Source organism: Motacilla alba, chromosome 2 (genome assembly GCF_015832195.1).
Source record: "Motacilla alba alba isolate MOTALB_02 chromosome 2, Motacilla_alba_V1.0_pri, whole genome shotgun sequence".
In the NCBI taxonomy this organism is placed as follows: domain Eukaryota; kingdom Metazoa; phylum Chordata; class Aves; order Passeriformes; family Motacillidae; genus Motacilla; species Motacilla alba.
Window position 1 is genome coordinate 114,220,178 of NC_052017.1, and position 27,869 is coordinate 114,248,046.

At 39.2% G+C, this 27,869-nt stretch overlaps 1 protein-coding gene and 1 long non-coding RNA gene across 2 annotated transcripts; one reads left to right on the forward strand and one right to left on the reverse strand.

Moving 5' to 3' along the window:
• Nucleotides 1-1,421: 1,421 nt before the first annotated feature.
• On the forward strand, nucleotides 1,422-16,870 carry UBXN2B (UBX domain protein 2B). The gene is made up of 9 exons (XM_038129285.1): nucleotides 1,422-1,564; nucleotides 4,018-4,118; nucleotides 5,633-5,704; nucleotides 7,234-7,393; nucleotides 8,873-8,950; nucleotides 10,269-10,378; nucleotides 10,849-10,986; nucleotides 11,115-11,276; nucleotides 13,406-16,870. Exons 1-9 carry the CDS (start codon nucleotides 1,439-1,441, stop codon nucleotides 13,566-13,568), a joined length of 1,110 nt encoding a protein of 369 aa, XP_037985213.1. The 5' UTR covers nucleotides 1,422-1,438; the 3' UTR covers nucleotides 13,569-16,870.
• Nucleotides 7,400-27,437, reverse strand: LOC119697913. The gene is made up of 4 exons (XR_005255998.1): nucleotides 27,397-27,437; nucleotides 27,018-27,208; nucleotides 21,598-21,786; nucleotides 7,400-7,988 (listed from the first exon to the last, which is right to left on the reverse strand). It is a non-coding gene; the product is annotated as an uncharacterized LOC119697913 (long non-coding RNA).
• Between the last annotated feature and the right edge of the window lie 432 nt (nucleotides 27,438-27,869).

Sequence of the window (27,869 nt, forward strand, 5' to 3'; positions counted from 1 at the left end):
GTGGGCTGGGACAGAATATTCTGTCTGCATTCTCACTGAGAGTTTGGCTGACTATGAAGGCATGAAGTGCAGAGTTTAATAGTCCAGCTTAAACAGTTCTATGAGATCCCAGCTCCATTTGCCACCATTACAAGTGTTTGTGTACTGTAATCCAGCATCAACAGGGTCTAGAGAGATTGATTAGAAAGCAGCGGGTGTTTGAGCTGAACAGCCCTAGAGAAAACTGAGGATGGTTAGCTGGCTACAGCTACAGCTTCACAGTACTGCAATTCAGCTCTCCACTCACAGCCAAGAGTTCTTAATCCTGTCTAGGCTGGAGTTAATTTTCCATAAATGCTGTGGTTTGGATTTGTGACTGAAAACCAGTGTTGGTGACACAATGGTGCTTTGACTATTGTTGAGCAGGGTTAACACAGCACCAAGGCCTTTTCTGCTTCTCACCCTGCCCTACCAGTGAGCAGGCTGGAGGTACACAAGGAGTTTGGAAGGCACACAGACAAATCAGCTGAACCCAAACAACCATAGGGACACCCCATAAAATATGGCATCATGCTAAGTTTTAAGGTAAAGGAGCTGTTTTAAGGAAAAGAGAGGACACTCCCAAGTTGAAAGGTCTGTCTGGACAAGAGCCACCAGGAGTGAAGTCAGCAGAAGTGAGCAGTAACTGGGGGAAGAGAAGGATCCAGAGGAGGGCCACAAAGCTGGTGAACAGATTGGAGCACAAGTCCTGTGAGGATTAGCTGAGGGAGCTGGGGGTGTTTAGGCTGAAGAAAAGGACTCCCAGGGATGACATTATGACTCTCTACAACTACTGAAAGGAGGTTGTAGTCAGGTAGGAGTTGGCCACTTCTCCCCAGCAACAGGATGAGAAAACATAGTCTTAAGCTGAGGCAGGGGAGGTTTAAGTTGGACATTAGGAAGAATTTCTTCCCAGAAAGGGGGATAAGACATTGGAATGGGCTGCCCAGGGAGGTGGCACAGGGCTGGATGTGATGCTAAGTGCCACGGTCTAGTTGACATGGGGTGCTTGGTCACAGGTTGGATAAGATGATTTCAGAGGTCTGTTCCAGCCTGTTTCGGTCTGTGATAGGTAATTCCGGCAGTGGGCAAGTGCAACCACCAACTCTGACCAAAATGGACCCCAGACTCAAATGGAGGGAAGAACTGCACCTGCAGTCTAAGTAGCACGAGAAGCAGGACATACAACCAGCAAGCAGGGCGTGACTACGGATAGACAAGCAATTCGCCACGCATGAATGCTAAAATGGCTTTGTTCGCTGAGGTGCATAAGCACTGTAAGGTTCTGACGACCGCGGCACCGGCCTGCCGCGGGCCCGGGCCGGCACGGCGGGCCCGGCACGGCCTCTCCCGTTGCCATGGCGGCCGCCCCGGCGGCGCTGGCCCCGCCCCGCCCGGCCTTGCCCACCGCCTCCACAAGATGGCGGACGGCGGGGCAGCGCCCGCGCAGCCGGACGGGGATGTGCCCGCGGCTCCGGCCGCCGGCGCCCGCAGGGATCGGCAGCCTCGGAGCAGCGGCCGCCCGCCCAGCGCCCGGGATTTGCAGGTGAGAGGGCGGAGGTGCCGCCCCGCTCCCGGGGGCGGGGTCGGGGCCGGGGCCGGGCGGAGCGCCGCGTCCCCTCGGGGCCACCCCAGGCCTTCCCTCGGGCCGGCCCAGAGAGGAGCGGGCGGTGTGCGGGACCCCCGCCGGGGCTGCCCCGACGTGCCCCCTGCAGCCATTCGGCTTTTCTTCCTTCAGCCCCCACGCCCCTTTGGGGCTGGGAAGGGGAGGACGCCTCTGGAAGAGCACTAGGCCCTTTAGGAAACGGTGTGTGCTCAGTTCTACAGGGAACGGGAAGGGCTCTCCCGCTTCACTAGCTGGTTTTTAACCGTCCTTGGGTTTTAACTGTGTTTTAACTGTCCTTGAAGTTATTGAAGCGCCATTGCATTTCCTGATAATTTGATAGGAATGTCTTGTCCCGTATGAAAATGTCAGTCTTTGCAGATGTGGTGTAAGACTAAGGAAAAGATCTTTTCCCAGGGGAATGTGGGAAAGGTAGAGTGTGATCACAAATGTAATTCAGCATTAGTACTTAAATGCTTAATTGCAAACCCTTTTAGCAGTATTTTTTTTTTTTTTTGGATGTGATTTGACACTTTATGAAGGTTCAAAATCTTTTTGCAAAACAGGTGAAACTTAATAACTGAAGCTGCCCCTGTTCTACTTAATTACACATAATTGAGAGAGAAAGATGGGTATAGGTTTTTTCTTGATTACTATTTGGAATTTTCATAGGTTCCTCTTAAGATTAATTTTGCTGCAATCATAGGATGCTTTGAGTTGGAAAGGATCATAAAGATCATATAGTTCCAGCTCCTGTGCCATGGGCAGGGACACCTTTCACTAGACCATGTTGCTCAGAGCTCCATCCAACCCAGCCTTCAACACTTCCAGGGATGGAGCATCCACAACTTCTCTGGGAAATCTTTTCTGATGCCTCATTACCCTCTGAGTAAAGAATTTCTTCCTAATAACTAATCTAAATCTCTCCTCTTGTAGTTTAAAACCATTCTGCCTTGTCCTGTCACTATGTGCCCATGTAAAAAGTTGCTCTCCCGCTTTTTTTTTCTAAGCCTCCTTTAAGTACAGAAAGGCCCCAGTGAGATCTCTCTGGAGCCTTCTCTTCTCCAGTGTTACTGTTGTGTTATTCTCCAGGATTGCTATTTTGTTGCTACAATATGTAACAGTAACAAAATCTGTGTAAATACTTCTGTTCATAAGGTTTTAGTCAGCTGAGGCAGACTGGCATTTTGGCTAGATACTTATTGATAAAGTGTTAAACCCCAAGGAAGTACCCTCCTGGGTCGGCACTTGATTTGTGGTGCCACATTATGAGATGGGGCATGAGGAAAGCACAGAAACCTGGCCGTGCCCTTCCATGCCCTCTCAGCATCCCTCAATCCTTGGATTAGGGATGGTACAGGGTATGTTGTCTATGATTTACCCATCAGCTTTACATATCTGAAAGGTATTTTCTCCTATCCTCAGCTGGAATAGAGGCCTTCAGCAGATTTTTTTGGGCTCTCATTTCTCATTTTAATTTTCTTAATGGATGTAATTCCTCATCTTTATTTTTTCCCTGCAGAAAATACCTAATTTTATTATAAAAACAACAAAAAATAATTTGGGGTTAATACGCTGTGTTTGTAACAGTGTGTTACACTGGACAGATGATGTTTCATTTTATTTAATGTGTATCCCCTCTGCATAAAAACATAATGAAATTGCAGCCTAGTACCTTTTCTGGTGTATATGATAGAATATTAATGTCAGTCACATAGTGTGAGCAGAGTGGTTTGGGGACAAAACTAAGGATGATTTGACAAAGAGTCTTATTCAGGACAAAAGAAAGATTGCTGAAATGACATTGCAGGTCTCTTACATACATTTCTAAGAATGAGCTTGCCAGTGATATGGCAGCACTTCGGGAATTTTTGGGAAAAAGTTATTGGGGTTTGTTTAAGTTTTTGTGGAGCGGTGCCTGAAATTCAAGCCAGTAAGGCTGAATTTGTTCTTCATCCCGGTACAAGCTTATTTGAATTACATTTTTTACATTTCTATGTAAAATGTTCATAAAATTTTATGAACATTTATTGTTTGCTTCTATCAGAGGGTCAGATTGCTGCTTTTTTTCAATTTGTTACCATTAATGAACTGATTCTTAATATCTCTTTGTGTATTTACTCTTGTGACTGAATGTAATACAGATTTTACGCAGTTGGTGAAGCAGTGGAAACTAAAGGATAGCAGAGTGCAAGTCATAATGGCATTCAAGCATTGTGTAGTTTGTTTTTTTTTCCATAAAGGACAAGGGAAGTTGAATTTTAGTTGGGGTTCCTTGTGTTGATATTTCTACTTTTCTGAAGAGATGGATATTTCACATTAATTTTTGTTTTATTTCTATTCTATATGTAGTTCTTGAGTTATAGACTTACTAAAAAGAGTTTTGTTTCCTACAGCTGGCCTTGGCAGAGTTATATGAAGATGAAGCTAAAAGACAGTCATTGTGTTCTGACAAGCCAACAGCTACAAAGATCAGTAACCCAAAGGTATCACAGAGGTAAGATGTGGGTTTTTTTCAGAAATGCATGTATAGGTGTTTTATTAGCTCACAAAACTTTATCATTCCTGCTTGATTCCCCCTTGTATTAAAAGCAAGCTACAGCAATTCATAATCAAAAATTGTGAATCCCTGCAATATTGCATTGTCTGTCTTCTCAGAATGCTTTTTTAAATTTATTTAGGAGCCTTTTTACCAGCTGGTATTCCAGGTATTCCAAAACACTTTAAACCCATTTCCTGTGAGATGCTATAAGCAAAATGCTGTGTTGCTCTTTTTTAACACAGACATAATTTGGAAATTTGCTGTATCAGAAAATTACTGCAGTTCTTTCTTTCTTCAAAATTCAGTAAACTAGCAGCTTGTGTGAAACTTGGCAAATGAACTGCTTTCAGTGTTGTATTTATGGCAGTGCCTGATAAGACAAATAGTGATTCTAAAAATTATTAGTAGGTTCCTATGGGGTGACAGAAATAGGAAGGGCTTCTTAATGAATTTGTCTGGGTTGGACAGGTGGAAGGAAAGTTGCAAATCTATATTTCAGTCCTTCAGCTTTTCCTAAAACACTACTAAACTGCAGTGTTTGCAGTTCACATAACATTTGAAGATTCAGCATAGTCTTGGATGTTTTTTGTAAAAGTATCTTGCCAGTTTTTAATTAATTAAAGAGAATAATTTAAAGAAGAGAAATATTTATAAAACTACTGACAGGGATGCCATAACAAGTCTTGTATGTGGCTTGTTTTTGAATCACTGCTGCCAGTATGGATCTCAGTGTTAAAGGAGGTCAAGCAACAGAAAAGATCTTAGTCACCAGTTATGCTTCAAGTTCACTGCAAATGCAGAAATCTCTTCAGGAAGAGAGACTTTAGCAGACTATGGACACTTGGAAGTATAGGGAGTTTTGAGGGTTTTTTTTGTTTCTTTCAGTGAACCCACCATAGCTGACTAACCAGCTACATAGAACTAAGTTTACAAACAAATGATCCAAACAGCTCCATTTCCCAGTACATCTCATGAAGTTGTAACTTCTCAATCCCAAGCAAAGGAAAAGCTATAGTACCGTATCTCAAATACTTCAGTGTGATAGTTGGCAAATACTTGTTGTTTGTTGGCATTCTTACTAGAATCTGTGTGAGAAGGAAGAGATCAAGTAGTAGACTTCAGTTTGCTTTCAGATGAAAGTCGTGCATTAATCGCATGGAAACAGTGCTGCTCTTATGTGCTAAAAAAAAAATTCAGTTGGAATAGACCTGTAGTGACCATCCAGTGCAACTGTTAATGCAAAATGACTCTGCCATATGTGTGCTCTTTCCTCTTTGTTCACTGAGAAGCATTCATGGCAGTGTACTTCGGCAAAACAAACCCAAAAACCCAAGCAACCAAACGAAACCCCAAAAACCAGAAAACACAACTCGATATTCTTAGTTTTTGAAAAAAAAGTAGTTTCAGAAGTTAGATATGAAGTTTATGTGCCAGTCATCTTCAAATGTTTTCTTTTATTCTCTTGGCAGTCTTAAACTGGATTCTCTTAAAAGGTTGAGAAAACCAGAGAGAAGCATGAGCGATGACAAAGAAAACCAAAGGTATTTTTAAAACAAAAAAATAATTTAACAGTTGTGGAAGTACTTGGGGTTTGTGTCACTTTCACACTTTGCTCCCTCATGTTCTTTCAAAATGCATGTGAACTAGGTCTGTCCTGCAAAGAGCTAGGGGACTTACTAGAGTGTGAGCTGTACACTGTTGTTGTAAAATTATATTTAGCAGAATCTGGCTGGAGTGATGTAGGACCTGTAGATGCCTTAACCTGTATGGTTGTAAAGGTTGTAACTTACACTTGTACTCAAAAACTTTTTTGTCTTTCTGAATATCCTGAATCGTTCTATGTATCTAATGCTCAAATATTTGAGTACTTCCTTTCTTTCTTGCATACAAATTCTGATAAGAATTCCTGTTTCATATCCTTACCATTATCATTCTTTTAAATCTAATAATTAAAGATTTTCCATATAAATGGTCACTGAGGTAATAAACACAGGAGATGTACAAAGGAGACGTGTTACTCAGGGATTGACAGTTATGTGGTATTATAAAAACAGTATGATTGTACAGGACCCTCATACCCAGTACTCTCTTCTCATAATTGTAAAATATGATGGAATCAACACATTGTGAAGGCATTGGTCTGAGGGACAGTTTCACGTGGATTAATTGATTTGCCTTACCCCAAGTAGTTAAGTTTAAAAGTTGAGGAAAGTGGAAAGCAGTTATTAGTTATTAAGTCTTCCTATAATCAAAGACAAAACAATCAGGTTTGCCAGATTTTGATTTATGTACAGATTTTTTTACAGCATATATTCCAATGGTATTTAGAGATTGTAGTGCCTTTCTCTAGATAATTGTCGAGGAATATCTTGATCTTCATCATCAAACAGATACAGTTTTGAAGAGAATTATTTGTAGTTTAGCATTTTGTCTTCAAGAGCTAGTAATGGTGCTGTGAAGGAAAAAAACCCCACAAATTAGCTTTCACAACAAGTTTAGCTTTCACAATATTTTCTGCAGGTTTTAAAATGCCTTGAAAGTTAATTATATTTATTTAAAAATTTCCACTTCTGATACTGTTGGGAATGGAAATATATTAGATCTTTGAATTAAAAAATCAAATTGTCTCAAACTGTTCTTGGAAAACCTGAACAGTTTTATACTTGTTCTGCTAAGGTGGTGTTAGCTGTGACTTTATATTCTATCCAGTCCAGGCACAGTCCCATGCACAGGACACTCCTGAGGAAATAAGTCTTTCTGGGAGTAGGTGACAGCCACATAAGATGCCCAGCTCCATCAGGACTGTATTCACTTAAAGCTTGGGCCTTGCCCTCTGATCTTTGGGATCTGTTCCAGAAGGCACCTTAGTTCTTTGTTAGTCAAATGTCTTTAGTATAGCGCTGCTTGGATTATTGAGAAGGTTGGAACCAAGTGAATGAATTATCAGAATGAAAAGGACTTGTGCCAAATTTGCCTATTTGTTCTTTTTTTTTCTTTTATTTTGATGGAAAGAGAAAAATTGTGTTTGTTATTTAAAGCATTGTTGCTTATTTGCATTACTATTCGAAAGATTTTATTCAGGTGACTCAGAATATAGAGGATTACAGATTTCTGGGGCTTCTAATAACCCAAGTAAAATTGTTGCTGAGCTCTTCAAGGAAGCAAAAGAACATGGGGCTGTCCCATTAGATGAAGCCTCGAGAGCATCTGGTGATTTCAGTAAAGCCAAGGTAAAAGTTAAGAAATGTGTTGATCTCTCTTTACATTTGTGTCTCTGAAATCCATCAAACCACAGGAGAGCAAGTGCCTCTTTCTGTGATTTACAAATAGCAGATTTCCTCAGAACAGTTTTATATTGTCTGTTTTCAAACAGCTTGCTCTAGAAAATAAAGAGAAAGGACCACACAATTTCAGAGGGAATCATTAGAAATCATCATTAACTGGAATTATATGCTTTGTTTTTAATTACAATTGAATAGATAAGAAACCGGACTAAATTTGCATCCCAAATCTTACCTATAGAATTGCTCCTAGAGAGTTGTGGTCAACAGTTCAGTGTCCAGATGCAGGTTGGTAGAGGGACCAGTGCTGTTCAATGTCTTCATCAGTAACACAGACAGTGGGGTCAAGCGCACCCTCAGCAAGTCTGCAGGTGACGCCAGGCTGAGTGTGGCAATTGTCATGCCTGAGGTCTTGGATGCCATTCAGAGGGATCTGGACAAGCTTAAGAAGTGGGCTCATGGGAACCTCGTGAGGTCAACAATGCCAGATGCAGGATTCTGCATGTGCATCAGGGCAACCCCCAGTATGAGCACAGGCTGGAGGCTGAAAGGATCAAGAGTAATTCTGGAGAAGGACATGAGGGTAGTGGTGGATGAAAAGTTTGACATGACCCAGCAATGTGCACTCACCACCCAGAAAGCCAAACATGTCCTGGGCTGCATCACAAGAAGCATGGGCACCAGGGTGAGGAAGGGGATAATGCCCCTCTGCTCCACCCTGGTGAGAGCACACCTGGAGTGATTCATCCAGCTCTGGGGTCCACAGCACAGGAAGGACATGAACCTGTTAGAGTGAGTTCAGAGGAAAGCCACAAAAATAATCAGAGGAATGGAACGTCTCTCCTATCAGGAAAGGCTGAGAGAGTTGGGATTCAGCCTGGAGAACACAGAGGTCTGGGAAGACCTTATTTCTAGTACTTCTAGTACTTAGTTCTGAGCCTTCTAGTACTTAAAGGGAGCCTATAAGAAAGATGGGGATAGACTTTTTAGCAGGCCTTGTTTTGGTAGGACAGGGGGTAAAGGTTTTAAACTCAAAGAGGGTGGATTCACACTAGGTATAAGAGAGACATTTTCTACAATAAGTGTGGTAAGACACTGGCATAGGTTGCTCAGGGAGATAGTGCATGCCCCATTCCTGGAAACATTCAAGTTTGTGACCTTTAAAGGTCTCTTCCAACCTGAAGTGTTCTATGATTCTTATGTTTGAAAAAGTGTACAGAACAGAAGCTGAAATGTGTCACAAAGCTTTCTTAGTCTGACTGTGGCTGCTAGTTATAATTTTCCACTTATAAAATACATGATAGAACAGTACTTGCTTTTTATCACAGAAGCAAACTTGTGGATGGCTTTTTTTTTTTTTGCACCTAGGTAAGAATTGTATAAACTGTTGTAGATAATTTTTACAAGCTTTTCTTGTATTTTTTTCAGTCATTTTCTGGTGGTGGATACAGACTGGGTGACTCATCACAAAAGCACTCTGAATACATATATGGAGAAAATCAGGATGTAAGTAAAATTCATAGCAGAAAACAGAACCTCCAACAGAGGCCTGCTTAATCATGTTTACAGCTTGAAATGCCAGTATTACTGAAACTGTTTATGAGGAGAAAATAATATCTAAATATTAGCTACATATTCAGTAGAAACTGTTGAAGTTTCCAAAGAGATGTTTATTGGAGACCCCTAAGGCCTCCATTATGGAACTATCAGATGTAAATTACTTTGAAATTCTTAACACACCTCCTTTTCAGTTACTTTCCACTAGGTGTTCTCCTGGATTCTCTTAGCTGTGCTAACATTTTAATGCTTTTAGGAATTGATTCTTGTTGTGGCTTGCAAAGCAGCCCATCTCAAACTGGAGGGCATGGATGTGTTCTGAAAAGGTGAAGAAGAAGGCTTGAGGCCTTTTTTTCCTATCACTTAAAAAGCAGGATGTGAAGGAGAGGGTGAGGAGAAAAGAAGTTGCCTGCACTTCGCTATTTTTGTAAATGGCTAAAGCAAATTTTCATCTTGTCTAAAAACAAATATTAAGGCCAAAGGATGTGGTCCTGGCTAGGGGGTGCTGTTGTGCCACACAAGGAGCCTTCTAGTCTCCAACAATCCTACTCCAAGTAACAGCCAACTGTACCCAGCCAGAATCTTTTTGGAGTGGGCTTTCCATAGCTGGGAGCATAAATAGTTTTCTAAGGGAAGGCCAGTTATACTGACTGGGGAAGCCTAGTTTTGCTGGATGGCAAAGCACTCAAAAGGAAGAAAAGATGCAGGTTTTGAAGCTGAAAGACCCTGGCTGGACTTTCATGTAGGATGTAGCAAAGTAAGAAGGGAGCAAAGGAGGCTGGTTTTCAGGATTCTTAGCTTTTGAGCTGAATAGAGCTACTTTCAGCTTTGTTGGAGCTCAGCATGTAATAGTTTTGCTTTAACTGATGTATCAGCAGTAATTTGTAATGTTATGGGTTTATTTCTTAATTTCTCAATAAAAACGTTCACTGCTTTTGGAAATAACTGGAACACTATGAAGATCACTATACCCTCTCTGTATCATACTTTTTCATGGATAGCAGATGAGGAGATTCTTTTTCCCAAGGTAGGAAAGTGGTCTAGAGAAAGATATTTGTCTATAACTACTGGGCTTTTAAAAAAATAATCTAACAATTAACAGTTGCAGTGCAAAGTATTGTTCTTATTTTGTCATTTGCCTTTTTATTTGTGGTCCTGTACAAAATGTTTGTTTAGTGTAGATCAAAATTTCTATAACTAGACTGTATGAAATTGTGCTGCCTTATTTGTCTTTCTTAATTTTTGTTTAACTTGTTTTACTTCATAGGTTCAAATTTTGCTGAAACTGTGGAGGAATGGATTCAGCTTAGATGATGGCGAGTTGAGATCCTATTCAGATCCAACAAATGCTCAATTTCTTGAGTCGGTTAAAAGAGGGTAAGTTAAAATGACAACTTTTTTGAGGTGTCTTTGAAGTGAAGTGACGAAAAACCCTTTCTCCATACACTTATCAAAAGCTCCAGATTTCTTCTTTGCCTGAACCCATAAAATATGGTCTGTATTTGTCACCAGATGCATGGGACACTTAAAAATTTGCAATACTTTGGTTCTTTTGGTGGTTTAACTCTGAATGGTACTTGCTACAACACCTTTTATATTCACAATTTTTTCCTAGCTCATTCTATAATTCAGCTGTCAGTATATTCTAGGTTTTGACTGTTAGTTCACTATTTTTTTTCTTCTTTTAGGATGAAATCAATTCATAAAATAATTGAATGTGACTTTCAAAGCATACATAATATTAGTATTGACTTGTACCGTGTGTGTACTTTTTGGATTATTTGTTTTTGCAGTTCAGAATGTAATTGAAAGTGTAATTATTGTAATGTATTATTTTTGTAATTCAGGGAAATTCCTTTGGAACTGCAGCGACTTGTTCATGGTGGCCAGGTAAATTTGGATATGGAAGATCACCAAGAACAGGAATATGTGAAGCCCAGACTGCGATTCAAAGCTTTCAGTGGCGAAGGGCAAAAGCTTGGAAGGTGAAAAAAGCTAGATCTGTTCTGTGCTCTGTATTCAAATGCTGTTTCATTCCTACGACTGAAAATTTCAGACTACTTTGTTATGATTCCATTAATAACATCTGATTTGGTTTTTTTCAATCCTATAGCCTTACACCTGAAATAGTCAGCACACCTTCTTCCCCAGAGGAGGAGGAGAAATCCATTCTTAATGCACCTGTTCTGATTGATGATTCCATGCCAGCAACTAAAATTCAAATTAGATTAGCAGATGGAAGCCGGTTAATACAAAGATTTAATCAAACACACAGGTAAATTCATTCTGCATCAATGTAGGTAACAGTAACTATTTTAATAAGTTTGTGTTTTGTCATTAAATGAGTCTCAGCAAGACTTCAAAAAGGGGGAAATACCAGCCTTGCTGAAATGTATAGTTCTGTGTCACTTTCATTACATGGATATATGATAAACTGACTGTCAAAAATTCTGTATGTGGAAACACAATATATTTGATAACTGCAACTTCTGTTCAACCTTTTATAACCAATGATGTCTTTTGTTTTTTAAGGACATTGTACAAGCCATAATTGTTCCCAGGACAACTGAAATCTATATAGCCCCACTATGTAGTCATCCCAGCCCTGGGCCCTCCTTGGGGGATGACTTGGGAAACACTGTGAAAGCACTTAATTGCAAAGTGTAGTCTCGGTTGGAATATAGTCCACAATATGGGTAGAGAAATCCTGTGGCCCATAATCAAGAATTCCAGCTTTCCACCTTGTTATACTTGAGGCTGTGACAAAACATGACACGGACTGTAAGTGTAGACTGCAGCCCGTATGCAGAAGGGTATATAGACACTTCATGCTCATTTGCAAGTCCAGCATGAGGGTTGGACATAATACTGAGAGCTAACTTCTGTTTTGGACAATCATCTCCTAAGAACTGGCAGTGTGTGAACTTGATGGAGGTTTTAGATTTGTTAGTAGCTTTGCTGATTAGAACTTGGCACCAGTTTTATTGATGTTGGGGCAGTGCCACAAACAGTGTTAGCCAACCCCATGAGGTTATGTTAGTGCAAGGTTCTGCAAAGCTCTGCTCTCCACTGCTGAGAGCTCTTTGGGCAGAGGACAGTGATTTGGGCAGCAGTTTCACCCATGCTTTAGCACTGTTAAAGCCAGCCTTAATTTGAAATCTGCACAATTGTGTTCAAACATGGCTGCAGCTTGAATCCTGACTAGGAGATGGTGTTAGCATGGACCCAATTCCATGTTAATATTGTTACATGAAGAGCTCTTCTGTTTCCTTTTTTTCCTCCTGGCTCAGAATAAGGACAAAGTGTAGCTTTCTTTACCTGACAGTATACACAGACCACAGTGAGAAGATTTTACCTGAGATGCCAGTAGGGAGTAAGACAGAGCAGTATTTTTTGATAGTTTAGACCTATAATATATGCTGAGAGTGCAGGCCCAGATCCTTTCTTCACAACGTCTGCTGAGAAGTGACTGAGACAAACCATGGGGCTTATTTGGAGCCTCTGTAGCTGAGTTGTGTGTTCTTCTGTTTGCATGGAAGGGTAGAAGTGGTGAACTTGCCAGTAACATCTGTAGCAGCCTAGATTGTGTTGACAGGAGCTTGTTTAATTATTAGTAACTTTTTCTTGACTATGAATCTTTATGGTTATCTTTAGCAGCTGATTTTGATCATATGTATGGCAAAGTGCACTACTTATGTCAAAGGCCCTGAAGACTGATGGAAAGCGGAAATCACTGCTTATTTGGCTACAGTAAATTTGCCAGCTTATTAATTGCAAAAGACCTTCACAGATTTATTCTCTGCTTAATGTCATAATAGAAAAACCTAAAATTTCAGGATCTTATCTGTAAAATACTATTTTTTATCCATGTCTTAAAAAAAATTAAATTATTCTTGTTATATTGTTTATTTGACTGTTTTATTAACTATTGTTCAGAAGTTCACTGCCAAGTGAAAATAGGGGAAAGCTCTTGCTGTTGAAGTGCATTAATAATTCCTGTCTGCTTCCTCTTCACTGTGACTATATATTTTAAGATTCTTTCTTCTATTAATAATTTCATCTTTTTGGAATACACTAATTAATAATGGAACTTTTGACAGTGATTGAGATTACTTGACTTCCTATGTTAGGTATCAATTTGCAATATACTTCCATGTTAAAAATTTTGTTTCTGTTATTTGAGAAAAGAAGCAACATTCACTATAATTTTTCACGTGATTTTTTAATGCAAGAAACAAAAAATTGTAAGCTACAATCATCTAGAACAAAGAGAAATATGAAATCTAGAACTTACTTAGTGGTTTAGTCTGCTTAATGGTTTTGGGTTCTCTGATCATGTTAATATTCAGAGATGTATGTCAGATGGAATCATGCAGAGTTTTCATGTCCATATCCTTTTCACAGGATTAAGCATATTCGAGATTTCATTATCCAGTCCCGTCCAGCTTTTGCAACAACGGATTTTGTTCTTGTGACTACCTTTCCAAATAAAGAGCTAACAGATGAAAGCCTGACACTACAAGAAGCAGATATACTTAACACTGTGATTCTTCAGCAATTAAAGTGATCTTGTGATTGTTGTACAACGTAGGGACCCTGCTGTACTGTCATACAATATGTTTCCAACAGATGAAAAAAAGGAGATATCAGTGTCTTTTTATTTCCTCTTTTCCAGGGATCATATTTTTGGATTTCGTGTCTTCCAGCTATAACATATCTAACTTTTTAATTTTAATTTCTCAATGTTATTCAGGTTATTTTCAGTGTTAAAATTAAGGTTCTGTATGTTAATATGTTTCAAACCACATCTTATACTAAATGTGAAATGAGATAGGGCTTTGTGACTCATTTTTTGAGGGGGGTGGGGAAAGAAGCATTTTTCTGAAGGGGACAGTATCTTTCATAGAGTTGGTAAGATTTGCACTATGGAAATGTTCTATGCTGCATTGACAAACAGCCATTTGAAAACTTAGACTGTAGGTTATGTTTACCTTGCAAACTGTATTAATATTAAGATGTTCTTTTTAATAGGTTTACAGATGCCCTAATATAATTTTTGTACGTTCTATTTGTAGTGTTTCATGGTGTAGTATAATATTTATATTCTAGTTTTTATGTCATTTTCCTTGTATTGTTGCTCGTATGAGTGAATCAGTTCAGGAGATGCAAACCTCAGCTGTTGTGGACTATAACAGAATGTTCTTATTTGTATTCTAGTTGTACTACTTGTGATGAAAATAAATATGAAATTTTTTCTTCTTGTAAGTTAAAGAAATGTGAGAGACCACTGTCATCTGGGGAAATAATGTGATTTAGAGGAGGCCTCTGGTCATTATGAATCTGAGTATGCAGTTGGACCCTGTGCAACAACCTGATTCCTTACACAAAGAGTTACTTAATCCCAAACAAAAATACACTGAGGTGCACAAACACAGAACTGGTCTACTTTTGTGCATGCAAGTGACAGCATAAACCTGTTAATTGGTCACATATTTTTGACATTTTCAGTTGTTTATATTTGGAATTTTGGCCAAAGGTATTTTGTAGTATTCACCTATTCACTCTGAAGGAGAATAGGTGGGCTGTATCTCTTGTACCGATATGTGTTAAAAATTGCTGTTTTCTGTGTTTATTTTGTTCTGAAAATATCAATACTTGTTTATTTATGTTAAGGTTATAATTGCTTAGTATATTCTTACATTTTTACCTCAAAGTAGATATTTGACTGAGTAGATTTTAAACATGCAGTTGTATTTGAAGTATTTTGTTTTGCAGTCTGAATATCTGCATGATTTTAAACATAATTCATTTCATGTGCTAAGTAATTAAAGTTTTATGTTTAAGATTGCAGACATGACTTCTTGTGTTATTCCAAATTTATGTTGTGATAGAGTGGTGATTGTGTTGTGTGCCAAATATTTAAGCCTAAGCATAAAGGAATTGTCAGGTACTGTGCGTGTATTTTATATCCAATATACTAACAATTCTCTATATAAATGCGAGGCCAAAGTTCATGGTATCAGTTTTGGGCAGTCTGTGGTTTGGGCATATTTCAGTTCAGGATGTAGGTAAAGTTACATTGTTTATTACTTCTGAAGACCATTATTGATTAAGCAGTGATGTATTAAGAAAAGGGGTTAGCTAAATTGTTACGTTTTTTCCCTCTTATGCCAAAACCTACAACTAAATATTATCTCAGTCTTCCTGTGTGTGTCTATTTGTTTCAAATACCTGTAAAATTTTAGTGTTTAATGACAGCTGAGAGTAACTAGGGGTCCCAGAAGTTGACATTATTTTGTCAGGCACTAAGAAAATATATCAATGCTTATGTTTAAATATTTCACTGCTTCTCTGTACTCGAAAACATATGGAATCTTCTGTCTCATAATTTTATGTCATAACTTTTATTGCTATACATTGTCACTTATCTTGGCATTTTTGGCACACAAAACTGTTCGAGTGCAGACCTAGTGGATACGCAGTTAAGGCTGGCTACAAGGGAGAAAGAGCTTGGTAGAGGATGACGATCTTTCTCTCACAGTAAGGCTGCTGAGTTTGGGAGTTCCATTTAGTTTCCATTAAATACAGGTAATAATCCTATTGCTTGCTCTTTTAGGCAGCCTATGAAAGGCTCAGGCTTCACCTCTGCTTGACTTTCCTAGAAATCCTTCATCACACAAGAGCCAAATAATCAAAACCTGAATGATTTCCTTAAAGAAAAGTCCTCAGTAATCATTTATTCTGGATAAACACAGCCTTGTTAATTTTTGGGTTTTGGTTTTTTCCTCAGCAGCCCACTGAGATGTTTGCAAACATTCTGCTTTAATTAAACTACTGGACACACTTGTATAATTAGCATATATTAGCAGTTATCTCATGCTGTTCTTGCTCTTCGGTGAAAAGGTGTCCAATATTAAATGAAGCAAGGAAGAGCACACAAGTACTCTGAGGAGCTATTTGCTAGCTCCCTGCTTAGTTGCTTGCACTAAGCTACAGCTCCCATGGTCTTTAAATTGTCTTATTCTGTGCAGGGAGAAGAGACAGAGATGCATCTCCCCCTTGCTCATACTGCTTAAAGCTGGCAGGCCTCAGCATAGGCATGTGCTGCTCTCTGGGCAGGTGAGACAGCAGCAAGAGTCTGGGGTAACTGCTGAATCAAGGGCATGCCAAAAGCAGTCAGATTCTGGTGTTTCTGTAGGATGGGTATAATTGGGATGGGTTCCTGAAAACATTAAAAGGGGTGCTGCTTCTATTTAGCCTGGAAAGCACTGGCCCTGGAATGGGGTTAGATGAAAACAGTGCAGCAGAAACATCTACACCCATTTGAGGTTTACAGAATTGACTTTGTGACTGGGAGATGATTTTAATCCCTGTGTGTGTTATTAGTGACTTTGATCAAGTTTGAGTTTATGGTGCTGGTTCTGCTTCTTAACGACCTCTCTTTTAAGAGAGCATTTCCATTGAGTCTTTGGTCCTAAGTTAAATTTCTTATCTTAAAAAAGCTCAAAACAGGTATCTTACAAGGAAGAAAACAGGGATGCGGTGATTTAAAGTGGGCAGTTTTTTCACAGGGAGGAAAGCATGACTCTAATTAGAAGCCTGTACAAAGCTGGAAATTCAGTTCAGGTATCCTCAAAGGGAAATTCAAACACAGTTTTCAATAGCTGAACTACTGGAATGAAGCAGCCTTAAAAATCTATTTTCCTTTTTGTTGTTGGTTTTTTGTTTGTTTTGTTTGGGTTCTGTTTGTTTGTTTAAATCTCATTGTCATGCTGGCTTTCTGTAAGATTTGTTTTAATTCAACCAAATTTATTTAGGTTTGGTACTGATGTCAAATAAAGTTTAAAAAGATGGCTTAGTTTTTGAAAAGCAACTTGCTTTGCCTTTGTCTAGTCATAATTAATAAATTCTGATGTATGTTTCATATTCAAAGGGCTGGAAATGTTACATATATCACTGTATGTATTCAAAGTTTCCATTACAAGCCTTCCAAAAAAAGTCTGCTGAATATCAAAGAATGCAGATACTAGAACTCAACTTCTTACACTTCTTAGTTGTAATTCTCCTTTAGTAATGGTCTTGTTCTGCCCATAATCGAAGAGCTCCCTGGCAGCACATCTGAAGGTTAAAGCAAAGAAACTATGTTTAAAAACTTTTTCATCTAAAACTGAGAAATGGGGAGAGTTCTTTGCTGTTCACTGTGAGCAGTCTTCTCTGGAATTAAATATGTGATCTACAAGCTATGTGGTTTAGCTCTTTTTCAGGGATATCAGAAGGTAGATTTGTTATTCCACACTGCATTAAGATAAACCAAGAGAGAAATTCTTAACTGTATTAAAATTAAATTTTAAAAAATCCTTCAGGGAATTATTCTGGAAGAGCTAATATTTTGCATTTATAAATATTTTTTCAGTCCAAATTAATTTGGTGAGCTCTTAGACCATTTAAATACTAACAAGCGAGAATTCACAAATGGGAATAACTATAAGTCATTTTTCTAATCTGATTTTTCTAGCTGAAGTTTGAATAGAAGGAATTGTTTATGCAGGGCCATGATGTTGGTATTTGTTTCATAGAATTCAGAGTGTCTAACTAGGTGCTGATATAAGAATTTTGATTGTCTATTCTAGAAAAAGAAAACCCAAAACCACTCATAGTGTTTACTAGCTCTAACCTTAACACTACCAAATAATTGCACTTTGAGGACAAAATAAATTTTCTGATTTCCAAATTAAATTTTCATTTTTGTGAACTTATTTATGACAACAGCTTTCTACAGTGTTTTGCACCAATGGAAACCTTAGATCTTCAGTGCTTGCCTTGTGTAAACCACAGACAAATTTCCATTTCAGTGCAAAGAATTTATTTCTGTTTATCTTCTGACTGTTCCTAATCAAATTACACTAAGTCATCATTAATCAAATGTTTACAACGTAAATGTCCTTACAGTCCCTCATGACCATTTAGTCCATTTTAAACTAGATTTTGCCAACCAACACCTCAGCCTGAATGTGAAAGTGTAAGTAGTAGTTTTTTTTAAAAGCTTGCAGTTAATAGAGAAAAACATAGATAGCATATTTACTTCTATTTGCACTTCAATTCTTCTTTATTTAGCAAACTGATTCTTGGTATAAGAAACTGAGAAATTTTCAGTAGAGAAGACTTTGTCTCCAAATGCAAAAAAGTGCTACCACTTTTTGTCCATTAATATCACAATACATGTCAATAGTAATTTCCACTTCTTTATCACTTTTTAGTATTGGTTCTCTTGTTTTGATATTGTTTTCACATGCATACTTTCACCTCTTTTAACTGTAAAATTATATTCTGCATATTGTTATTAATGCAGGACTTCTTCCCATAGCAGCCCTCAAATCCTGTAGTCTAAAAGGAATCATTGAAAGCAGAGGAGGGAGCATAAGTGGATATAGCAAATGGTTATGTCAAAAAGTTTTTTACTTAATTATTTGCTCCTGCTCTTATAGTCTAGTAATTTGTTTCATTTTCTAAGGCCAAATCCTGAAAACTGTGTTTCATGGAAACAGACAAAGACCTTAAACCAGGTTGCAACTGGTTGGTAACCTTGGTCACTACATAAAAAAATTGTAAGCCAGGATTTGCTTGTTGAAAGGACTGAAGTGGAGAGATGAGACAATTAGACCTTAAAAGGATTTGTTCAGGGTTCAGGTTCACTTTCCCCACCCCCCACCCCCCCTCCCTTAAATCCTAAGACTGGAAAAGTTTGGATAAACCACACACACCTGCCACCACAGGACTCAATAATATATAAGGTTGACTTAACTAGTATTTTCTGTATTCCTGTTGTCTCAGAGCCTGGCGTTTGGAATCCAGTTTTGTCTGGGTTTTTATGTTTGTAATAGTATCTCATGGCCCAAGTTAAGAAAGAAGCTTAGGTCACATATATGATAAGGATGTGGAGTATGTCATAGTGTCAGCAAATAAATAAATGTGAGAAAACTAGAACCTTGAAAGGATTTTGAAGGAATTTTGACCATTCATGTTTCTTCTCTAACCTGCACTGGCCTCTTCCACACAGAGGTTTTCATTTATTTACTCATCTAAACAATATTTTGTATAAAAAGCATGTATAAAAAGTCTCTTTAAATTGTCTTCCTATGCAATTCCTATTGGCCTGCCTGTAGGCACCCATGAGAATAATGAACTTTATGTTCAATGCTTTCATCCTAGGCTTTTTTGTGGCTGGTTTCATGTCTCTCAGCATGACTGCAGTTCTGAAAAATAGTGGCCTGGTTGTAGTTGCAATCTTCAGGCCCTACTGCAATAAAACTTTGAAACAATAAAAAATCAGATTCATGACTGTGGTATTGTTCCCACCAACTGTAGCTCCTATTGCGTTGACTGATGTCCAGTATCAGAACATGTCGACCTGGCAAGGTCTGTTTGCCTTCGCTGCCTCTGTGGGGGTTATTTCCCAACCGACTGCGCAAGCAGAGAAGGTAGAGCTGACCCGAAGTCAGTGATTTCCAAATAGCCTTTACTCATAGTCAAGGCCACCAACAAACACGCATTTAATTTTATGAGTTTTCTTAGAACAGTAGCCTATCCAAGCTCAGAGAGTGCTGCTGGCTTTGTACAAGCACAGCACAGTAACCACTTATTACGTGCTGTTAAAATAGTGAGATAGCTTTATTATTAAGAAAGCCACATTTAGCTAATAGACTTGCTAAGAAGATGATCAGAGGGATAGAGCGCCTCCCCTAAGAGGAAAGACACAGAGAACTGGGATTGTTAAGCCTGGAAAAGAGAAGGCTTTGGGGTGACCTAATTGCAGCCCTCCAATGCCCAAGGGAGCATTCAGGAATGATGGAGAAGGACTCATTACAAGATCAGGTAGTGATAAGATGTGGGGAATGGCCTCAAATGGAAGGTAGGTTTAGATTATATATTAGAAGAAGTTAGAAGAAAGTAGAGAATTCTCTGTGAGAGAGGTGAGGCACAGGAACAAGCTGCCCAGAGAAGTTTTGGATACCCCATTCCTGGAAGTGGTCAAAGCCAGGTTGGAGGGGGACTTACGGAAGATGTCCCTGCCCCTGGCAGGTGGTTTGGAATCTAGATGGTTTTTAAGCTCTCTTCCAATCTAAACTTTTCTATTATTCCATGATACTCTTAGATGAACAAATCAGTCTCTTTCCTGTAGAGTAACAATGTGATAGTCAATAATATGGATTTTTGTAATATATTCAGTGAACTTGAGATTCTGTAGCATTGTTATAGAAAGCTTGTTCGCAGTTATAAGGATATTTAATTACTGCAACAGAGAATTTTAAAACCCCATAACTATACAATTATGATCCTGGCAAATAACTAGGAGGAGGTTCTTCCTCCTCTCTTTATCTTCACATTCTGAGGGAGGAATAGGTTATAATTCATATCAAGTATTTCTCGAAGAAAAGCTTCAACAGATATGAGTGACAATGAAAGACACAGCTTTCTTACTCTAACTATCTTAGCACCTACAGAGTTTTTAGTCTATACTTCCCATGAAGGTGGCTGCCCATCTCTGATAATCATTCCTATTTTTTCTATTCTTGCCTTCTTAAACACCTGCCACTGAAACTGAGGGAATCTTCTGACCACAAAGTTTCATTCTGTACTGTCAGGATCTCATCTATTATGTTGCACCTCATCCATTTTATTTGGTCTTCTGCAGCTAATGCTCCTGCTCAAGTAATGAGGTGCTTTGGTGGCTGATCATATTAGTTTATATTCCAAGGCTTTACCTTCTTTCTGAGAACTATATTTTTGTCCATATATAAGAAATTATTTGGAAGAAATATATTAAAACAGAAGAAAACAACTCTTCCTCAACTCCATAGTGGAAGATAGTCACTTTTCATTCAAACACTAATGGATTCTGCTTTTTACACTCTGCACTTTTTTTCCCCCATAGCTAAGCTAAATTCTTCATATCAAAGACCTTTATTATATTTTGACTTTTTTGACTAAGTGGACAATTATCACGTTTAACCTAAGTTCAGGGCACTTTGGCAGTATTACCATCCCAGTTTTACCCCAGTAATTGTGGTTTTAGCCATCATTGCAGCTGATCTGTCAACCCGTGACATGCTAAAAACTGCAGATAGTGCAACCTGGGAGAACTTCCCCTTTCTATTGTTTTTCTTTTATTTTTTCTTGTTCCTCTGTGCTCTAAAGCAGAACAGATGGAGTTGCTGTAGAAGTCAGCAGGAATTTGTTCTCATCCTGTGGTCCAATGGGTTTTATAGATAAGGAAGTTAAAAGGCAAACAAAACAAAGCAAATCTTGAGCAGCAAGTGACTTCTTATTACCTTCCTCTGAGCACCGCATCAGAGGTTAAACAAGGCCAAGTGCAGGGTCCTGCAACTGCGTCAGGGCAACCCTTGGGATCAACACAGGCTGGGGAATGAAGGCACTGGGGACAGCTCTGTGGGGAAGGACCTGAGGGGTGCTGGTGGATGAAAACCTAGGCATGATCCAGCAATATGCATTCACAGCCCAGAAACCCAAACATGTCCTGGGCTGCATCAAAAGAAGAGGTGATTCTGCCCCTCCACTCTGCTCTCATGAGACCTCACCTGGAAGTGCTGTGTCCAGCTCTGGGGTCCTCAGTACAGGAAGGAGGAATGAGTCCAAAGAAAGGCCACAAAAGTAAAGAGACAGCACCTCTACTATGAAAGCAGTCTGAGAGAGTTGGGGTTGTTCAGCCTGGAGAAGACAAGGTTCCAGGAAGACCTTCTTACAATCTTTCAGTACTTAAAGGGGGCCTGTAAGAAAGATGGGGACAGACTTTTAGCAGGGCCTGTTGCCATGGAACAAGGGGTAAAGGTTTTAAACTAAAAGAGGAGACCAGAGATGAAGAAATTTTTTTATGGTTTGTGTGATGAGACACCAGGACTGGACACACAGAGAAGTGGCAGATGCCCCATCCCTGGAAACATTCAAGGTCAGGTTGTACTGGGCTCTGATGTAGTTGAAAATGCCCCAGCTCATTGTAGAGGGGGATCTAGACTAGATGACCTTCCCAGGTCCTTTCCAACCCAAACTGTTCTCTGAGTCTATGAATTGCCTGACAGAGGAAAAAGACAGATGTGATGCACATGTCAAATGGGAAGGTAAAGGTGTGTGGACCTGTTGGGACCACTGTCACCAGTGACAACTCTTTGAAGAGGATTTCTTTCCCTTTATTTCACAAATGTTGGGAATAGGAATTAAGAAAGGGAATGACCACAAAGACTAAAATGTAATCTTTGCTCTTAGAATCATGACTATATGAACTTTTTTAATATGATTTAGTTTTTTATTGTATACTAGTGAGATTTAGGGTAGAATTCTTACCAAGAATTGTCCAGTTTTTGTCTGGTTTCTTTAGAATTATTTCTTTGAATAATATGATTAATGAATGTAATTTCTTTCAGAGTTGGGGGGGTAGTAACAATGGAAGTAGATTTGACATGAATCTATGAGCTGAGCAAGACAGGATTTTTTTACCTTCTGCTTTTTACCTTCTGTTTTTTTTATTTACCTTCTGAGACTGTTTTCTTTTGCTCTCTGCATAAGCAAGAAAATTAATAAAATTCTCATGCAGCAAAACATGTAAATGTGTAGAAGCGTATCAAAATAAATAGAAAACCAAAAATTTAGTATTATAAGCTAGCAGTTAGTGACTTTGATTTGTGATTAGGAATTTGGGAATTGGTCTTTTCTGTTGTGTTTTAAAGTAGAAAACCAAGGCACAGCACTGCATCTGAATATTTATTGTAAATGCTTTGTGCAACATCCATCTCACCAACTGCTTTGGGCCTTATGACTGTGATAGTCATGAGAGGCTGCATACCAAAATTTAATGTCAGCAGACAGAATCATCTCTCTTGTTTGATGGATCTATATTAGCATATACAGCAATTGATGGAAAATCATTTTTGGAATCTGCTCAGATATATCTCTTCTGTTCATTCAAGTTAATAGAAATATACAAAGTTACTTTCTGTCCTTATTCTAAATGTTATAGAGGAGAATTTCAAGAGCAATACACAATGATTTCTCTTCCTGTGGTGAAAATTTTAGATTAAGTTCTTTCTGATACTGACAAGACAAGAAGCAAACTAGTGCTACATGTCTTGGGGAACTTTTACTGTGTAAGAACTCCAAAGAATTGATTGGTAAATGTTTTTGAAAGTAAATACTGTGTGAATTCTTCATGGGTTTCAACACATGAGTGCCTGGTAGGAGAAAGTTAATAGTTCTATCAGTAAGATTGAAAAGAAGTTTTAGTTACCAGGGAAGTTATGAAAATAATTAATTCCAGAAAGAATTGGATTATAGCCATTTAGTAGATTTTACGTAAGTCAAATATGTCAGAGTTTTCAGCAAACCAAAACATTGTGACAGCGAGTATAGATCAAATTAAATAAAATCATATACCTTCCATCTTTTAATCTTTTAACTTGAAGTAATTTTGAAATGAAAGCTTTTTAAATGGAAGAAAACCAGGAATGTGTCATTTTGAATACAACGGAAGGAAAGAATTAGTTTTCTTATTTCCAATTGAAATTTGTATTTCAGGAAATATGAACCCTGTATAGCTGGTTTGAGTGACTACAATTTGCATTTTCCCCTCAGAAGTTGCTGGCCAAACTATTTTTCAGATAGGTGCAATCTTGAAGCACCTAATTTATGCGAAAATTACATGATACAATTCCCAAACCACAACCACTGTCTCTCCAGGACCTCCTTTCAGAGTGTAATCAAGAGCAGAAATCTCCAGGGCAGTTTTATTATTTACATGTTCAATAGCTATTGTTCCTGTTGAAATAAAAATTTGCCTTTGAAAGCTGATGACTAAAACTGAATTCAGAGCTTGCATTTCTTTGATGGTCCTCAAAACTCTGAGGATGAGATTCAGTTCAAAGATCAGGGCACTTAAATGTAGGTATCTAATTGTGCACATTTATGTATGAGCAAATTGCCCAGCTCCCATTCTGTTCAGTAGAGGTTTAGGGCTTGATCAGGCAGCAGTCCCATGGCCAGATTCCTGGAGATTTTCCGTTTCTGAAGACTCCATGAGGTCAACAGACTCAACACCTGACTTTTGGGACTGTAAGTCTGTATGAAGGGAGCCTAGGTTACTACAGGGTATTTCAATGTCTCTGCTTCCTGTGTGGGGACAAATGAGTCAAACCCCTTGTGAGTGCCATCATGTCAACTTAGAGACTTATTTGGTTTACCCTAAAGTAACACCACATACTTTGGCAGCTGCTGGTGTTCAGCTGCCTGCATGTGCTGGCCAGATCTCCGCTGTCTGTATGAATTTTGAAACTTAATTCATGTTTCATAACCTGTGAACTAACTCTTACTTTCAGTGTCTGTCACTCTCAAAACAGGACTTTAAATATTTTTTAATCTTATTTTCCTGTAGTCTTTGGCAGTACAAACTTAATATTTTTCAGACTACAGCACAGTTTCATATGTGGCACCCATAATTTCCCTTTATTTCTCGGATTCTTACCACATAGTCATTACAAAAATCACTATTACACTGAAATCAGGAACTAGAAATAAAGTGTCTTAAGTTATGAAAAAAAACTTGCCTCAAAAATATTAGAATTATTCACCAGATAAGCATAAGAAGCAGTAAAATCTTGTATTCCTTTAGCTACCTCTTGTTATCCAGCATATTTTTGACAATACATAAATTGTAATAGTGGTTCTATGGTGCTGGTGATGGCTGCATGTGTGTCTTATTTGCCAGGCTCCAGATACATTATACTCTGTATGGCTTCAGTGGCAGTCCTCTGCACAAGGTTCAAGGCTGATTGATGGTACACTTTGATGTACTGATCTTTAGCAATAGCTGTAGTAGTGGAACACCTTCATAAATGCTGTTCGAGGCCAGTTTCAAGGCTGGACATTATCACCTAATTACTTTGATCAGAGTAGTGGCAAATATTTACATAGTACATACATGTGGATTCAGCCTGTTGTATTTTATTTACAGAGTAACTTTTTGGAATAGGGTCTGTCTGAGGTCTACTCTGGAAATTGAGATTCACGGCTTCCACAGAACCATGCTCTTGCAGAACTCTTCTCCTCGTCTTCTGACTCCATCCCATTGTATCTCCTCAGAGCCACCCTGTCATGCCCTCCCTTAACTTTTTGTTCCTCCCTAAACATTGTTACCTAATGCAAGCTTATTTCTGTGCTGTTCTTGTTCTGTTCCTTTCTTGCTTCACAGCTTGATGAAGGCACATTAAAAAAATCACATTGTGGAGTGCTGTTTTCAAATGCTGTTCTGGCTCCCCATCAACTGAATTTATACCTGCTTCACCCAAGTGATACTGCTTCACAATGTCTTTAGTCAGGCTCAAGACTCAAAATCAGTACCCCATCCTCACTCCCCCTTGGTCTCCCATCAGCAATCTCTGCCACTGTCCGTGTACTCCTTCAAATGTTGTCTTACCTTCTGCATAACTGCTGATAAGATATAGCCTTCCATAGCCATTCTCCTAACAAAACATTCACCCAAGTGTTTCCTCCTTGTGCTGCAGTAATTTTCCAGTGCTGTCCTCTCCTCTTCTGCTAAGTCCATTGGTATTTTTGCCACAAAGGGCATTTATCTGTGCTGTCATCCCTCCTCCATTGCTACCTTCTCCTGAATCCTTTATAGTACCATATACAAACTTTTTTTTTGCTTCCAAGGAGCTTTGTACCTTAATCCTCATGTCTCTGTTGTCTGGTATTAACTGCCTAGTTCTGGTGGTTTAGATCTGACCAGATCAAGATGCTTTGGTGTCACTGATATACTTGACCTTAACTGACCTCTTGGTCTCTTCAGACCACTAGCTGTCATTCTGGCAATGCTGCCTCATTCTTTCCTTGCCCTCTTCTAGATGGGTGGTTTCACCTTGTCTTTTCCTTAGATTGTGACATCCCTGAGAGAAGCATGGTGGTTTTGTTCTGTTTGTACAGTTCTTATACCAAGTCCTTATCTGTGTAGAAATTATATCAGTAATGAAAGATGATTGTAAAAATAGTTTTAGCAGTGAAGGCTGAGGAATAAGCAAGTAATTTTTGCTACCATTTAGCTTTAGAAATCATTAATGGGGCAAGATGGTGCTGGCCTTCATCTCTCTGCTTTAGACCTCTGCTCTGCCTGCACCGCAAACATCAGCAGGGAGCTGGGGTCTTCTGAATTGCAGCCAGGCAACTCTCTTCTGGCACTGCAGTGCCTTCACTAGGAACCTCATGTGCAGGCACCTCTGCAGTGTGGTGTGTGTCTTACATCTGCATCCAGAGCCCCTATTCTCTGGCTATGGCTTCTGCAGATTCACAGGATTATTAAATCAACAGATTTTAGGGACAGTCCTATGACTGTAATCTCTTTCCAGACACAGGAGAATCTCCTCTAATTCCAGACATAGAACTTCAATGGACAACAGTTCTTTTGGTCTGTTTAGCCAAGTTTGCTGTGTCTAAATAATACATGAAAGAAGCTAATGCACTAAGAGTATGAGGCACAGTGAACACAACTCACACAGTTGCATCATTAATGGCTCTCCCTGTTGTTGTTAACATCATCTTTTATCCTTCTTATAAGGATATTATTCCTTGTTCCAAGTTCTTCCATCGAAGAAATAAAATAGCCATGAAATTCTCCGTTCAATGTGGAGGACGTATTTTTAAGAGTGCCCCTTAACTATTTACCTTTCCAAGGTTTTTTTTATTTGGGCAGAGCAGTCGAGCTGAAATGTTGCATAAAACAGAGAAGTCTTTCCCTCAGCCTAAGGAGCAATTATCATTAAAGAAGAACAGAGCTGAGGTCACTGCAGGTCATCAAGACCCAGTTCCCCTCTCTCCTGCTGATTCAACCCTTGGGCCAATGTTCCTCACCCTGTGCTTCAAACCAGACTTGAAAGGTCGCGGCAAGGGGGGAGCAGAGCTTTTTGCAGGCACAAAATGTTCGTATCTGCCTCCAATTCTCTTGCAGGATCTGGCTTACCTTTAGAGTCTAGGTGTCCATGTGGAAAATAGGCTGAGATAAGGTGGAGTCTGGCACTGCTCTCTGTTCAAACCCAGTGAGAGGCCAGTCTGGTCCCGGAGCAGCTGGCAGAGGCATAGGCACATCCCGGGGCAGACAGCGGGGACTGACTCTGTGCTCTTGCCAGCCAGCATTCTGCACAGGGTGCTTACCTGCAGCAAACACAGAGAGGGAGGCTTCCCAAAGTCCTCTAGAACCCAGCAGAAAACCAACTGGTTTTTTGAAACCTGCTGAGCACCTCTGAGAGCAAGTCTGTTCCTTAGGAACCTTGCACAAATCCCAAGCATCCCAAGGAAGCTCTGCTTGTCTTGCCCTGGGTAAAGGGGAGCTCATTCCATACCTAGGGTGAAGTGACTTCCAGCTCATCTTCTTCCAGCCTAGGGTAGTTAATGTTCTTCCTCTGGGTGTTTTTATGTATCAAGTTTTCAATTACTGGGGGCCATTTTCAATCCTGTTCCAATCGACTGTTACACAAATGTTACTGAGAAAAAATTACATGGCCTGTCACATTAAAGAGTTCTCAAAACAAGAGAGATTCAGCCAGCCAAGGTGTGTTAATCTTTCAAAATTTCTATGGGATCCTGCTATCTGATGAGACAAATTTTAGTAATTACTGTTATCTTTAAAAAGATAATTGGAACCCTCAGGATCTTATTTACAGGTGATTTAAGTACAACAAACTTTTAATTTTAAAAATCTATGGCTCTTTAGTGAATTGTTCTGAAGTGACCTCTTTCTCCCTTCATGAGTCATGGGTCACTGAAGATCATTTGATTTGAAATGTGTCTCCCACAGAGTTGTCTGTCTTGGCAG